A 13,027-nucleotide genomic window follows, 5' to 3' on the forward strand; every position below is an offset into this window, starting at 1 on the left:
TTTGTTCATTTATTTTTTGTGTCCCAAATAGCTAAATTATTCCCATCTTTTATTATTTCGTTTTCTGTGATAGTTCATAAAATGTATTGAACTTTTATCAGAACTCTGTCATTTTTATTTTTAGCGCCATATCATCATCACCCAGTCCACCCTACGAAAAAGTAAGGTGGAAATTTCACCCGATTGGGTGCTTCTCGAACGTTTCCGAACGCTTTAATCGAGTGATGGAGAGAGGTCCCTAAACATTTTCGAACGCAAAACGGGAGAGAGAGTGCACCCGAGTGACATTTTCGAACGCAGCCCAAAAAAAATGGTTTAGTGCAGTACCACAGATTAATAGACAGATAGCCAAAGATCCGTATCAAGGCGAGACCACCATTTCTGTGCTTTGGTTATCGACACACTTTGCCCCTTACCGACACACTTTGCCCCTGGTGCGAGTCCTGGCTAATTGATCATGAGACGAGTGAGAAGTGAGATGTTTGCCCCTCGCCTACTTCTTCATTTGTGTCGTTCTTAGTGACCTCTGCAATGTCTACATTAAAAAAATGTTTTTTAGGTGTTTGCGGAATAATTATTTTTTGTTACTAGTTTACTGAAGACGGTCCTAATCCAGAACCAAAACTTTAAAAACTAAACGAATATGTTTAATTATAAATTTGCGCTCTTTTTACCGCACTTGGTTGCAGATAGTCCGTCTTTTCCTTTCTATACATTTACGTATCGATGCGAGCCTTTTTTTTATTATTTTTAAATCATTAAAAATTAAAAATACAATTTTTAAACATGAAATGTTTTTTCATTAAAAAGAGTTTCAAATGTGAAATAAATTTTTTAATATTTTGAACATCATATGTTTGTTATCTTATTACACATTACAGTGTATTTAAAAAAATTTTAATTAAATTTTATTGAAGAAAATTGAACTTGAAATTTCTAAGACTTAGCTATTTCTTTTCACATTTAGCTTATTTATTATCATCAAATATTTTTGGTATTTTTTTAAGATTTTTGTATTTTTATTTACCGCAGCTTCTTATTTAAATGCAAAATCTTTTATCAGTCTTTTGTGGAAAACGAAACAATTTACAGTTCTATAATTTGACATTACATTTTTTATATGCTTATCTGTCCAATACCATTTTCTTCACATTACCGTTATCTATTTTGATCCACGAAAAACACTTGCAACAATCGAAAACAAGCCGCCGGCCGCGAACGGAAAACGCCGAGAAAGCACACAATCTCCGCGAATTTCCGAAAATCTTGTGATTTTTTTTCGAAACTACAATTTTATTGAAACTAGATTCTTAAAATCGAATTACGCGTCAATTCACAATAATATTTTTCTGTAACTACGATAAAAAATCGTATGATATTGAAAATCGTAAACAAAAGTCCAATTCAAAAAGTTCTGTAAGACACAGTTGTGGTCACTCGAGAATGCTAAAGGCTTATGAGCTCGCAGAACAAGCGAGAGAAAATAAGCGAAAAAATAAACAAAATGATAATAGAAGATTTATAATTTTCAAACAGAAAATTCTTAAAATTACCAATGATTACAAAGTAAATAAAAATTAAATAACCCACGTTTTCAAACTTTATTTACGAAAAGCATCTTTAAAATAGGACCTTTAAAAGATAGGATCTTTAAAATATATTAAAGGGAAACATTGGAAGAATTAAAACTTTTAAATAGACGAACGCAATAAAGCAGATACGCAACACTTTTGTTTAAATGTTCACTTGTTTTCTGTCGTTCTCACGTGTCCACATCGACTGTGTTTCACTGAACGAATTCTATTGTGCTTTTGCTTGCGATTTTCAGTATCTTACGATTTTTTATCGTAGTTACTGAAAGATATTATTGTGAATTGTGACGTGTGCAGTGATCCGATTTTAAGAATCTACAATTTCAGCGAAATTGTAGTTTCGATAAAATCACGAGATTCGCGGAAATTCGCGGAGATTGCGTGCTTTCTCAGCGTTTCCCGTTCGCGGCCGGCGCACAGTGGGGCGGTACGGTCAAAAACTGGACATTCAAGGGAAAAAAAAAAGTCTTCAAATCCTAAAAGTAAATGTATTCTTATTTAAACAACTAAACAATATATCCATTAATATGTTTAAAAAATTATTGTACTTATTATTGTTAGAGAAAATATGTTATAAAATTTAATATTAAGTAAGCAGAAAAATTTTGGTAATTTTATTACTTAGTTTTAACCACTTGCGCTGGAAAGACGTGCCACGCACGTCGAGATGTTTTTGTTACAAAGTCGCCAACGACGTATTGTACACGTCGGTAAGCAGTTGTCGCAGAAATAAAAAGGACGAAAATGAATTCTTCTGAATGAATTCTTTGTGTAAGACTCTACCGAGTCTTCTCGTTTCAAGTGACGCCTCACGGCGAGTTACAATGGAGCGTTTTGGCACGCGCATCTGTGGATTAGTTGCCAGCGCAAGTGGTTAAAATGACATAAGTTATATATAGAAAGGAGTTCACATGAAATGCATTTTAGCAATTATTTAGCAAACCTTACTAATAATATTTACATTAATTAAAAGTTCTCAGTCTTCTACATATATATTTATAAAAATATTTTTCTTTATTATCTTAAACAACATTGAAATTTTTTTTCAAAGTTTGTAAAAGTTAACAGTCCAAAATGGCCCAACATATACAATATATTAATCGATTGTGGGAAGTGTCTAGTTTACAGAAATCTACCATTATTTCCACTCCTGAGTACCCCTTCTATGAAAAAATAGCATTTAAAGTTATGATAATGCGGTAAACCATTATATTTGAGTTTGGAATTATTCTATATTATGTTAAATAAATGTGTTGTGAACGATCTAGCGACTTCGCTCTATTTATCAGTATGTTCAATAGATGGCGCTGACGTTTTTCCGATTCTCGATATCAAAATTTACTTGCAATGGTATATAGCTTAGAAGCAGCTCGGGGTAATTTTGAGTAGATGTCTTCGTTTGTCTAAGATACTGTCTATGCCTTTACTGTTTTCTGTCAGCCCTTCAATCCTATTAAAAACGTGATTTTATATATAAATTTTAAGTTTCTTATTTCTACCAAAGACTCATAATTAGATGTATATCTAATTGTTAAGAGAGCCATCTCCACTCCACATTTCCGCTAATAGAATAAACAGCAAACTTTTTTGTCTGTAATCGAATATTTTAAATTTGCCACCCTATACATAACTATATAAATCTAAAATCATGAACAATTTAAAAACAAATGGGGATTTATTTGTTCTTTTGCGAGAAAATAATCTAGATATTTCCGATTATAAAAATTTAACGTGTTTGATAACAAATACTCTAAAAATTGATTTACCTCGAACTGCGTTTAAGGAATTACAATATAAAGTATCGAATTTTACGAAACATTTAAAATCGAGATGGATACATAATAATCGCGATAATACAAAATTTATCAAAGCTAATAAGGCATGGCTGGAGAAAGAATTTGAGATTCCAGAGAGTGTGTTAAATTTGATTCCTGGTTCATCTCATGCACTTCCAAATATGTCGAAATCTTTTGGAGACTTAAGCGAAAGACATAAACGGAGAAAAACGCAGGAAATAAGAAATAACCCCGAAATGATAGTTTATTGTTAAAAAACAACTAAAATCAGACGATGCAAAATTTATATATGATTTTATTCAAGAACATCCAGAACACGTGAAACAGATAAGACAATTCTGTGAAGAAATCAGTAATAAAACCATACCAATTAATAACACTACTGCACTAGCTACATTTGTTTCTGCAAGATTAACTCGACATCAATATAATATTATACGAGATGTTACGAAACTTGGATCTATATCTGTATGGCCTAGTTATTTTCAAATTCAGAAAGCAAAAAAAGAGTGTTTTCCAGAATTGATCGAAATATCTGATGATGGAGTAAAAGTGTCATTGCAAAGTCTTTTAAATCATACTGCTCTCAGATTTATGAAATTATTAAATTTTAATTTAAATAATTCAAAAAATTGTATAATGATATCTAAATGGGGTTGTGATGGAGCGTCTGACCAGTCCCGTTATAAAATAAATTTTAGTAATCCATTAATAGATGATTCTAGCGTATTTATAAGCAGTCTTGTGCCAATAAAAATTTATAATTTTGAAAATAATGAAATATTATGGCAAAACAATTATTCTTCTTCTTGCCCGTTTTTGCAGGCCAATTCAATTTAAATTTGAAAGAACAAAAAGATGAAGTAAAATCTTATGTAGAAGACATTCAAAATCAAATATCTTTATTGACACCATCTATCTTGGGAGAAGGTATTTTTGTCACTCATAAATTATTGTTCACCATGGTTGATAATAAAATATGTAATATTTTAACAAATACAAGTTCATCTATGAAATGTTACATATGTAACGCTTCTCCTACACAGATGAATGATATCAATACAGCACAAATTAGAACAGTAAAAACGGAACATTATTCCTTCGGTTTATCATCTTTACATTGTTGGATCAGATGTTTCGAATGTTTACTGCATATTGCATATAGACTAGATATCAAATGTTGGGCAGTTCGAAATATAGATAATAAAGAAAAAATTGATCAAAGAAAAAAAAATATACAATTTTCTTTTAGATCACAAATGGGTCTCTTAATAGATGTTGTAAAGCAAGGAAAAGGCACTTCCAACGATGGAAACACAGCAAGAAAATTTTTTGGTAATCCACAACTATCAGCAGAAATTACAGGATTAGATGAAAATTTGATAACTAGATTTTCAATTCTTTTGCAGGCAATTGCTAGCGGAAATAAAATTAATATACCCAAATTTAAAGATTTCGCTTTTCAAACTGCTGAATTATATATTTTTTATCCGTGGTATTACATGCCAGTTTCTGTACACAAACTTCTTCTCCATGGAGGAGATATAATTAAACATGCAATAACTGACCAATTGGTCAGTTATCCGAAGATGCTCAAGAATCATAAATGTTTTAGAAAATACAGAGAAAATAATTCTCGGAAAATGTCACGGAAATACAACAATATAGATATTATTAACAATTTATTAATTGCATCTGATCCAATTATTTCATCATCCCGGAAATTTCTCGAGAATAAAATAAAAGACCTGTCTGAGGATGTTAAAAATCTTTTAGATTTTGATAATAATGAAATCTAAATCTTTTTAACTGTATAACTTGCTTTTTTTCGTTATTTTTTATTTATTTCTTGGTTTATATAATTTGACACAAGATTTACTTTTTCATTTATTATTTTTGTAACTTTATTCTCTACTAATATTATAACTTAATTTTTAATTATAAGCCTGTCTCTATATATATATATATATATATATATATGTATATATGAATAAAAATAATTTCTATTCGATAAATATGTGAGAGGCAAGGGGACTCACATTAAACAAGCACCCCAAAGGGATCAGATATCTGCCGCGTCCCCGTCGTTGATCCTGGATAACGCTAAGAGCAGAAATAGATGACAAATACCCAGTGAGACACGAAATGTCGTTCCGACATCGAATCGACATCAATATGTGGGTTCGAAATGAGATCGAAATTGACGTCGACATCGATCTCTTTTTGTCTCTCATGTCGATTACCTGTCGACTGCGTAATCGACGTCTAGTCGACATCAAATCGATTTTTATTAAGTCAGACAAATATTGCAGGAAATAATAAAAAATTTAATATATATATAATTAGATAAAATCAATGTTTATTTTAAAACAATAAAAATATTATTTTTTCATTAGTCTTACATCATCTAACATCACAATTGGTTTTATCACTAATAATGGACTAAGGGGCTATTCTTTTATATATAAAGTTGTCATTATTATATATCATTGCAGCTATTGCATAATACATAAAATATGGGGCTAAAAAAACAAATAGAAATGTAAATCGATTATTCGAGTGTTGAAAATTTCGAGTGTAAAAAAACTAAATATTTTAGGACCAAATAAGTGCTTCCAATTTCTCGACTTTTGTGTTTTGCCCAATAAAAAAGCAATATGTGCACAAGAATCGCAATTAATACGTGGAAAATTAAAAAATTAATCATGGAAATAAAATCTTACACTCAGATATGAATCAGTTTATAATAATTGCACAAAAAGTGATCACATAGAGTGGCTTGTGCAATAAATAAAGAAATCATAAAAAAATTTTTATAAAAGAGTAACACGATAAAGCAATAAGATCTTATATAGCAAGCGTATATAGACAGTTGTTCGTATTTGTTGCTCGTGTAAAACATCTCGTGTAAATAGTGCATGTAAATCTAAAAAAAAATCGGAAGTAAAAACGGCCCATTTTACATCTGCGCTGGACGCCTTAAATAACTAATGGACATTACAATTATTTTGATCACTAATAGACAACCTATACCTATATCATAACCCTATATCACAATCAGCAAAAAATATCACATGTTATAGGTAACACTGGAAAAAACTTATTGTCTTGTTTTCTTAAGTACTGCTTTCTTTTAGAGAGCTCTTGCTCTTCCTCTTCCCAGTGTCAGATCCTTTCTCTTGCTTCCGCCAGGGAGCATTTCGCAACCAGGACATCACAGAATCTTTGGCATCTGAGAGATCACTCTCAGGAAATCGCATTTGTATCACACCTGAAATATATGACATATAATTACATTTTCCGCTAATAAATACCAATACAGCTTACAGGCTATCCATTCAGTCCTTAATGACACAATTTAGGAAAGCAATGATCAAATCGAGTTGATATATTTACATCAAAGAATACGCATCAGCTTGATATTTCAAGACATGAATTATTCAAAATATATATATTAATTCCCAAATGGTTACACCCATATTGTATATATATATATAAACAGTGGAAGAAAATTGTAGATATACTTTACATTTCCAGTATATATATATTCTAATAGCAAGAAAAAGTCACTATTCAAATATTCAATAATCTTCAAAAACCTTTAAATGCATACCTTGAACCACCTCCCAAAGATGCAGATATTGAAAGCCTTTTTTTCCACTTCCGTCAGTACCCTTAAAATTGTAGGAACAGGCCAGTACATTAGATATCAACTTTGCCATAATTTGAGTAGCTGCTTTTCCTTCAATTTTATTCAAGGAAAATGAAGCCAGATAATGAACCTAAAAATCAAACAATCACATCTACAGTTCGCTGACATAGGGATATAAAACAGTGCAAGTAGAATTAAGCATGTATAGAGTAAATACAAAAAATCAGAGGCATCATTTTCGGATATGTTTGTGTAGAGAGACTCCATATTACACGTGAAAAATCAATACAAAACATCCTTAAACTTACCATTGCTGACAAATTAGATTCGTCTTCCAAAAATCTCTCCATAGCTTTCAGATCATCCTCTGTATAAACAGGAAGAGCCGGTAGATCTGATGGACGAATAATTCTTTTCTCAGCTGGAAGAAGAGACCGGTTGAGTCGCGTCTGATTCATAATTGTGACATCAACTTTACTGCTCAATTCTTCCACTCGCACAAGTGTAGTTTTGCATAGAGATTTTATTTCTCTAATGCTCTTATTGATATCTGAAATTAAATAATATAATTAATTGAAATTATTATATTTCGGCTCTTGAAATTCAAAGATATATATAATCTGTGATTTTCGGTTTGAGAGTCAACGAGAGCGAAAATTTTAATTTTTCGCTAAGCTATTAATATAATTAATATAAAAATATAAATAGGGCCAACAACTGACCATAATATAATTACCAAAGGAAAGACTCTCAGCATCATTATCATCTTGTGACATTTTCCGGTGACAATTATATTGCTGATGACGAAAGATTTCAGGATTTCTAGGACTCATCCTGTGCAACAATGGAGACCTCAAAGGTGTATAACAACTCGGCCGAACCACTTCTGTGTCTCTTGAGCTTGGGCTTTGCCGTTCAGAAGGGATTCCAAGGCTGGACTCAACTTCAGATTCATTAATCATATTTTCCTTCTCATCTCCCATACTATTAACATTGTTTTCGGACAGTGTGACATTCATTTGTTGCAAAGGGCTTTTGGCACATACATTCAGCTGAGGAACAGTTAATGTGCTCTTCTGCTTCTTAAGAGCATTTTCGAGACTCTCTTCTTTTAGGTTCTGAAAAACTTGTCGCTCAGTTTTTCGACTTTTAATTTTCTCTATTAAAGATGAAGCAGTTCCCGTGTTTTTATGTGCAACAGTCACAATAATTTTTCTGTTCCTGTCATTCTGATCTGGGCTTATGTTACTAGGGCTTTTGTGTTGAAAGGACAACGATGGTGGTGCCGGTATATCTTGATCTATCTTCTTTGACTTGTCAAACTTTCTAATTTTCTTATGTTGAACCAAATCTGAGTCGCTGTCATCAGACAGAGACTGTTTCTTTTTATTGTATTTTGGAACATCTGAATCCTCGGTATATATAATAGATGGTCGTTTCTTCCTTTTACCCCGGCCCAATTCTCTTTCAGTCTCGTAGGAAGTTAGTCCTTCATCCACCAATCTCTTCAACATCTCTCTAGCTCTTTTTATAGTATCTGGATGCAAATAAAGTAATAATAATTAGACTAAAAGCATGACTCATATAGTTAACTTGCGCAATCAAACTTACCGAAGTACCTTATCAACTCAACATAGCACACTGGCCAATTTGGATCTGGGGAAGTTTCCTTCCTTATAAGTTTTCCAGCATCTACGGAAGAAGGAGGCCATTTTGTCGTACCCATCATGTCCTCGTTTAAGTCAACAATCCATTTGGCGAGGCCCACCTCATAAACTGTGTCGTCATTTGATTCTTTTTCTGTTTTGTTAATAAATTTGATGACAACGAACTAAAAACGATGCAAAGAAGATTATGTAGATATACAATGGCAGCAGGGAGGATGGTTGTTAGAAAAGAAGGGAGAAGGAAAATGGTGGATAAAAGATATAGAAAAAAAAGAAAAGAATAGGGGAAGAAGGAAGGAAATGAGAGAGAAGAAAAGAATTAGAGAGAGAGAGAGAGAGAGAGAGAGATAAAAAGTTAGAAATAAAAGATAATGTGAGAAAATTATAATCTTTAAAAAAACAAGATATACATACATATAGCAGGGATTTGACAGAATACATGCAATACTTAGAATAGGGGCATTGTGTGCAACAAAGGCACACACAGAAATGCATCACCATCTGACATTAGCCAACATTTTGACTCAATGTCTGTCAGAGCAAAACTTCTTCTAACATGTTCTTTCTCAGATACACGAACAATGCCTAGAATAGATGAGTTTAGAGGATATGTGTAGAAGTTCTCAACATTAAGGAACATATTTCCAATCAGAAAAATGCCATCTTCATTCTGAACAATGTTCCTCAATACAACAATGTCTCCACCAACAGTTCGTAAACACGAATCTTTCCTTCTTAGCTGGAAAAAAATTTTACCAACTGACAATCGTCTGAAGTGCGTACCAATCATGACTTCATTTGGATCTCTGTGCTCTTGAGAAAGAGTAACATGCTTATCATTAAAAGACAAATGAACAGTAACACGTGCAGACCTTTCAAGGTCTCTATAAGCTGCTTGCTGCAACGGTTGATACCCTGATCGGAGAACTGCCTTAAGGGATTTTAATCTATTTTCGAATTTAAAAGCACTGAAGTTTTCGAGCTGTCCATATACGGCACATTCAGCGGTCAGATGGCAGAGAGCATGGACATTATATACTACAAACTTCTGCCCGTAAATGTTGACAGAATGGCGTATAAAGAGTCGTAACAATTCATTAGCAGTTTCTAACATTGAACGAACCAGAACTAGACTAGAGAGAATATAAAGACCAGAATGCAATAAGAGAAAATGTTTATACACATTTTCATGAAGATATCTTTTGAATACAAAAATGCCATCATAGAGACACATTCGTCGAAGCTCAGTAGCCTTGTACAGATTCCATTCTATCAATGATCTTGGAGGCCTAGCAAAATCTTGTGGACATGTTTGAGATAAATCATTTTCAAGAATAGCAGATATTTCGCGGACTGCATTAACTTCCAATTGCCAAGGCCCATTCCAAGGATCCATGCCTTAAGCAGTCTCTTCCAAACTCCTTGCCAAATCAAATGCATTGGATCAAGGCGGAACTGAGATATCATGTTAGTATTTCTCGACAAAATAGACACACCAGTATGATGAAGTCGCTGACTCATGTTACGAAAAGACTGATCCGTTCTCAGAGGTTCATCAAGTTGCACGTAAGTTCTCCTTCCATCAACATGTTGACCAACAACAGTACATTTTTCACATGATGCATAGCCCGAATGACCTATAGTGCATTTTACTAATGATCGAGCGGGTGCATCTAGTATGTAATTTCGAACTTCAAACTGGTACGTTACCCCATTGTAAATGTATCCATTTTCTAGCAAATTTTCAACCTCATTAACGAAGTCATACAAGAATTCTGCCGAATTTTTAGGATCTTGCTTGCCCAAATATAAAGCAATAATGAATGGCTCATTTTCGGTACCAACAAGATAGCCCAAAATAGGCCAGAACTTCTTCTTTGAACTTTGAAATAAAGGTAAACCATCTATGTTCACATCAATCTTGATACAGTCATATCTTTGAAAATACTCTCTCAGATCCATGGCATTCAGATTAGTCAAAATACTTTTGTACCAAAACTTACACCCATCATCAAATTCAACTACATTAATATGAACAGGAGTGTGAAGTAGTCTTATAGTTTCTGGGCATTCGTGGAAAAACTACATGAAGTCTATTGAGAAGATTATTCAATTTTTTCATGGATAGATGTCCTGCCTCTAATGCCCACTCACGAACAGTTTCAATAATATATTCTTCTCTTTCAGTATCATTTTCAAATTCTACAACATTTCTCTCATTATTATCGACAAAATCTACACCAGGCCTATTATCATCATTTTCATCATTGGCACTTGATAATGAATCACTTCTATTATTATTTTCCTCTTCACTTGATGAAGCATCATTATTTGGTACAGATTCTTGTTCTAGATAACGCATTTCACATTCATCTATACTGTCGACATACGAGAGATTGCAATCAGAAGATTCACTATCCGCGTCACTTGTTATAGCATATCTTGTATTGACTTTGCTCATGATCTCATCAACTTTGAATCTTTTAGATACCTCTCTTTCAGCTCTTCGTCGTAGCCTCCGCTTGTAAGATTTCGAACTCATCTTAAAAAGTGGAAAATAAAGAAAAAGAGTGAAATTACTCAATAGTTCTAAAAAGTTAGTTAGAATATGTTAGTGAGATCACATTCATAAGACACTGAATACGTAACCTGCTAATACTAAACAAAAAATGTCTCAATCTAATTACAGTATATAGGAAATCTGTATATAGTAAAGAAAAATTTAATTTGTGGTTTAATTTCTCAGATTTCGATAAAAAAAGGCTTAAATACTATAATAATCAGAGACTTTATAAGCGCACCATAGTAGGTGAAATTGTAATAAGATTTTAATGGTAAAATTTTGTATAGAATCATATTTGTAAAAAACTTTTTATGTGTTAATAGATACATTACCCCGTTTAAATTTTTCTTATAAAACGACACTAAATCATTTAAAGGATGGAAAGAAGCAAATGTTAAATAGATTACAACAAATATTCAGTCAAGTTGATTATGTTTGTACTACAATAAATATATGGAGTAACAATCAAAAAAGTTATGGAAGCAACATGCTATTATACAGATAAAAATTTAAATAGACGTTCTGTTATTAGGATGTAGAAGAATTTAATTTTCACATACACATCGAAAAATTGAATGTCTGCTTACTGAAATACACAAATCATTTAATGTACATAGTTAGGAGAAAATTAGTTGGCATTAACTGAAAATGCCAGCAATTTTGTAAAATCTTTCAGAGTGTATTCTATCACTGAAAATTAAAAACACACAAGATATTGATTTTATTAATGATGATGAATGGTGTACTATTTCAGTGCACAATATTTCCGACTTTCAAACTCTTGAATTTTCTAATGACAGAACGATGATATTATATGATTCATTTGCATCAGCATTTTCTTTGTGGGTAACAAAGAAAATGCTGAGGCATTAAATTTGATTGCCACCGTAGATGTTCAAGAAGCTTTTAAAACAGCTTATTAACAAATTTATAATTCAACGTTTGAAAAGTTAACTGCATTGTGGAACATCTGTCATAGATCAACAAATGCTTCAAATATGATAGAAAGTATTTGTAAATACAAATACTATCTTATTGTTCCATGTACAACTAGATGGAATTCTTTTTTATGAGTCTGTAAAAGAGAGGTAATTACATAAGTTTATTGAAAATATGCTCATCGCAAAAGCCTTTCAGACAGCATTCTAAAAGATTAATTTAATATGAAAATTAAAAACAGCAATGATACTGACAGATTGCCAGTGTTTTGATGATTATCAACAACAATAGGCTAAACGTTTATAAAAATAGATATATTAGATATCAAGAAATTATACTTTGAACTCACAAATCGATATAAAATTAAAATTATATATTTATGTATGAATACCAGTTCATCTAGGTTTTATGAAATGTTTAGATTTAGGAAATGAGATTACGAACTCTTGCCAAAGAAAGAGCTAACGAACAAGAAGATTCAACCATAGAAGTTCCAATCAACGATGTACGAACCATTTGCACAGAAACTTGGAAAAAACACAGAAAATTATATGCATGGAGAGTCAATTTAAAGAAATAGAATATTTTTCGCTTTTCTATAAAAGAAAGAGGAGGAAACCATAGTTCAATAAACTAATAAACGAAGAACATTACAGAGGAAATCAACATCAGTAAACAAAAATAAGCTCTCAATGCCGCCCTCAGTGTGGTGCCAGTGTGCTGCCGCTTAATTACTGATACTTAGGTTATGTTCCGAAACATCTTTTCCGAGGAAAATTTTGCTCGATGTCGGAACGTAACCCTAATCTAGAGATAAT

At 32.3% G+C, this 13,027-nt stretch overlaps 1 protein-coding gene across 1 annotated transcript; it reads right to left on the reverse strand.

The window, feature by feature from the left end:
* Positions 1 to 6,054: 6,054 nt before the first annotated feature.
* On the reverse strand, positions 6,055 to 9,432 carry LOC145972118 (uncharacterized). Its single transcript, XM_083100396.1, has 6 exons — positions 9,122 to 9,432; positions 8,652 to 8,871; positions 7,777 to 8,577; positions 7,349 to 7,590; positions 7,002 to 7,170; positions 6,055 to 6,659 (listed from the first exon to the last, which is right to left on the reverse strand). The coding sequence occupies exons 1-6, from the start codon at positions 9,206 to 9,208 to the stop codon at positions 6,505 to 6,507; spliced, it is 1,674 nt and encodes a 557-aa protein (XP_082956522.1). The 5' UTR covers positions 9,209 to 9,432; the 3' UTR covers positions 6,055 to 6,504.
* Between the last annotated feature and the right edge of the window lie 3,595 nt (positions 9,433 to 13,027).

This window comes from Camponotus vicinus, unplaced genomic scaffold, assembly GCF_025532165.1.
Source record: "Camponotus vicinus isolate PSW18456_S1 unplaced genomic scaffold, iyCamVici1.0 SCAF_5, whole genome shotgun sequence".
Classification (NCBI taxonomy): domain Eukaryota; kingdom Metazoa; phylum Arthropoda; class Insecta; order Hymenoptera; family Formicidae; genus Camponotus; species Camponotus vicinus.

Coding starts and splice junctions, on each gene's coding strand:
- LOC145972118 (XM_083100396.1), bottom strand. CDS start 9,208: ATGGTGATGCATTTCTGTGTGTGCCTTTGTTGCACACAATGCCCCTAT. Junction 8,872..9,121: donor CTGTCAAATCCCTGCTATAT/GTATGTATATCT, acceptor CATCGTTTTTAG/TTCGTTGTCATCAAATTTAT. Junction 7,171..7,348: donor AATCTAATTTGTCAGCAATG/GTAAGTTTAAGG, acceptor TTTGATTTTTAG/GTTCATTATCTGGCTTCATT.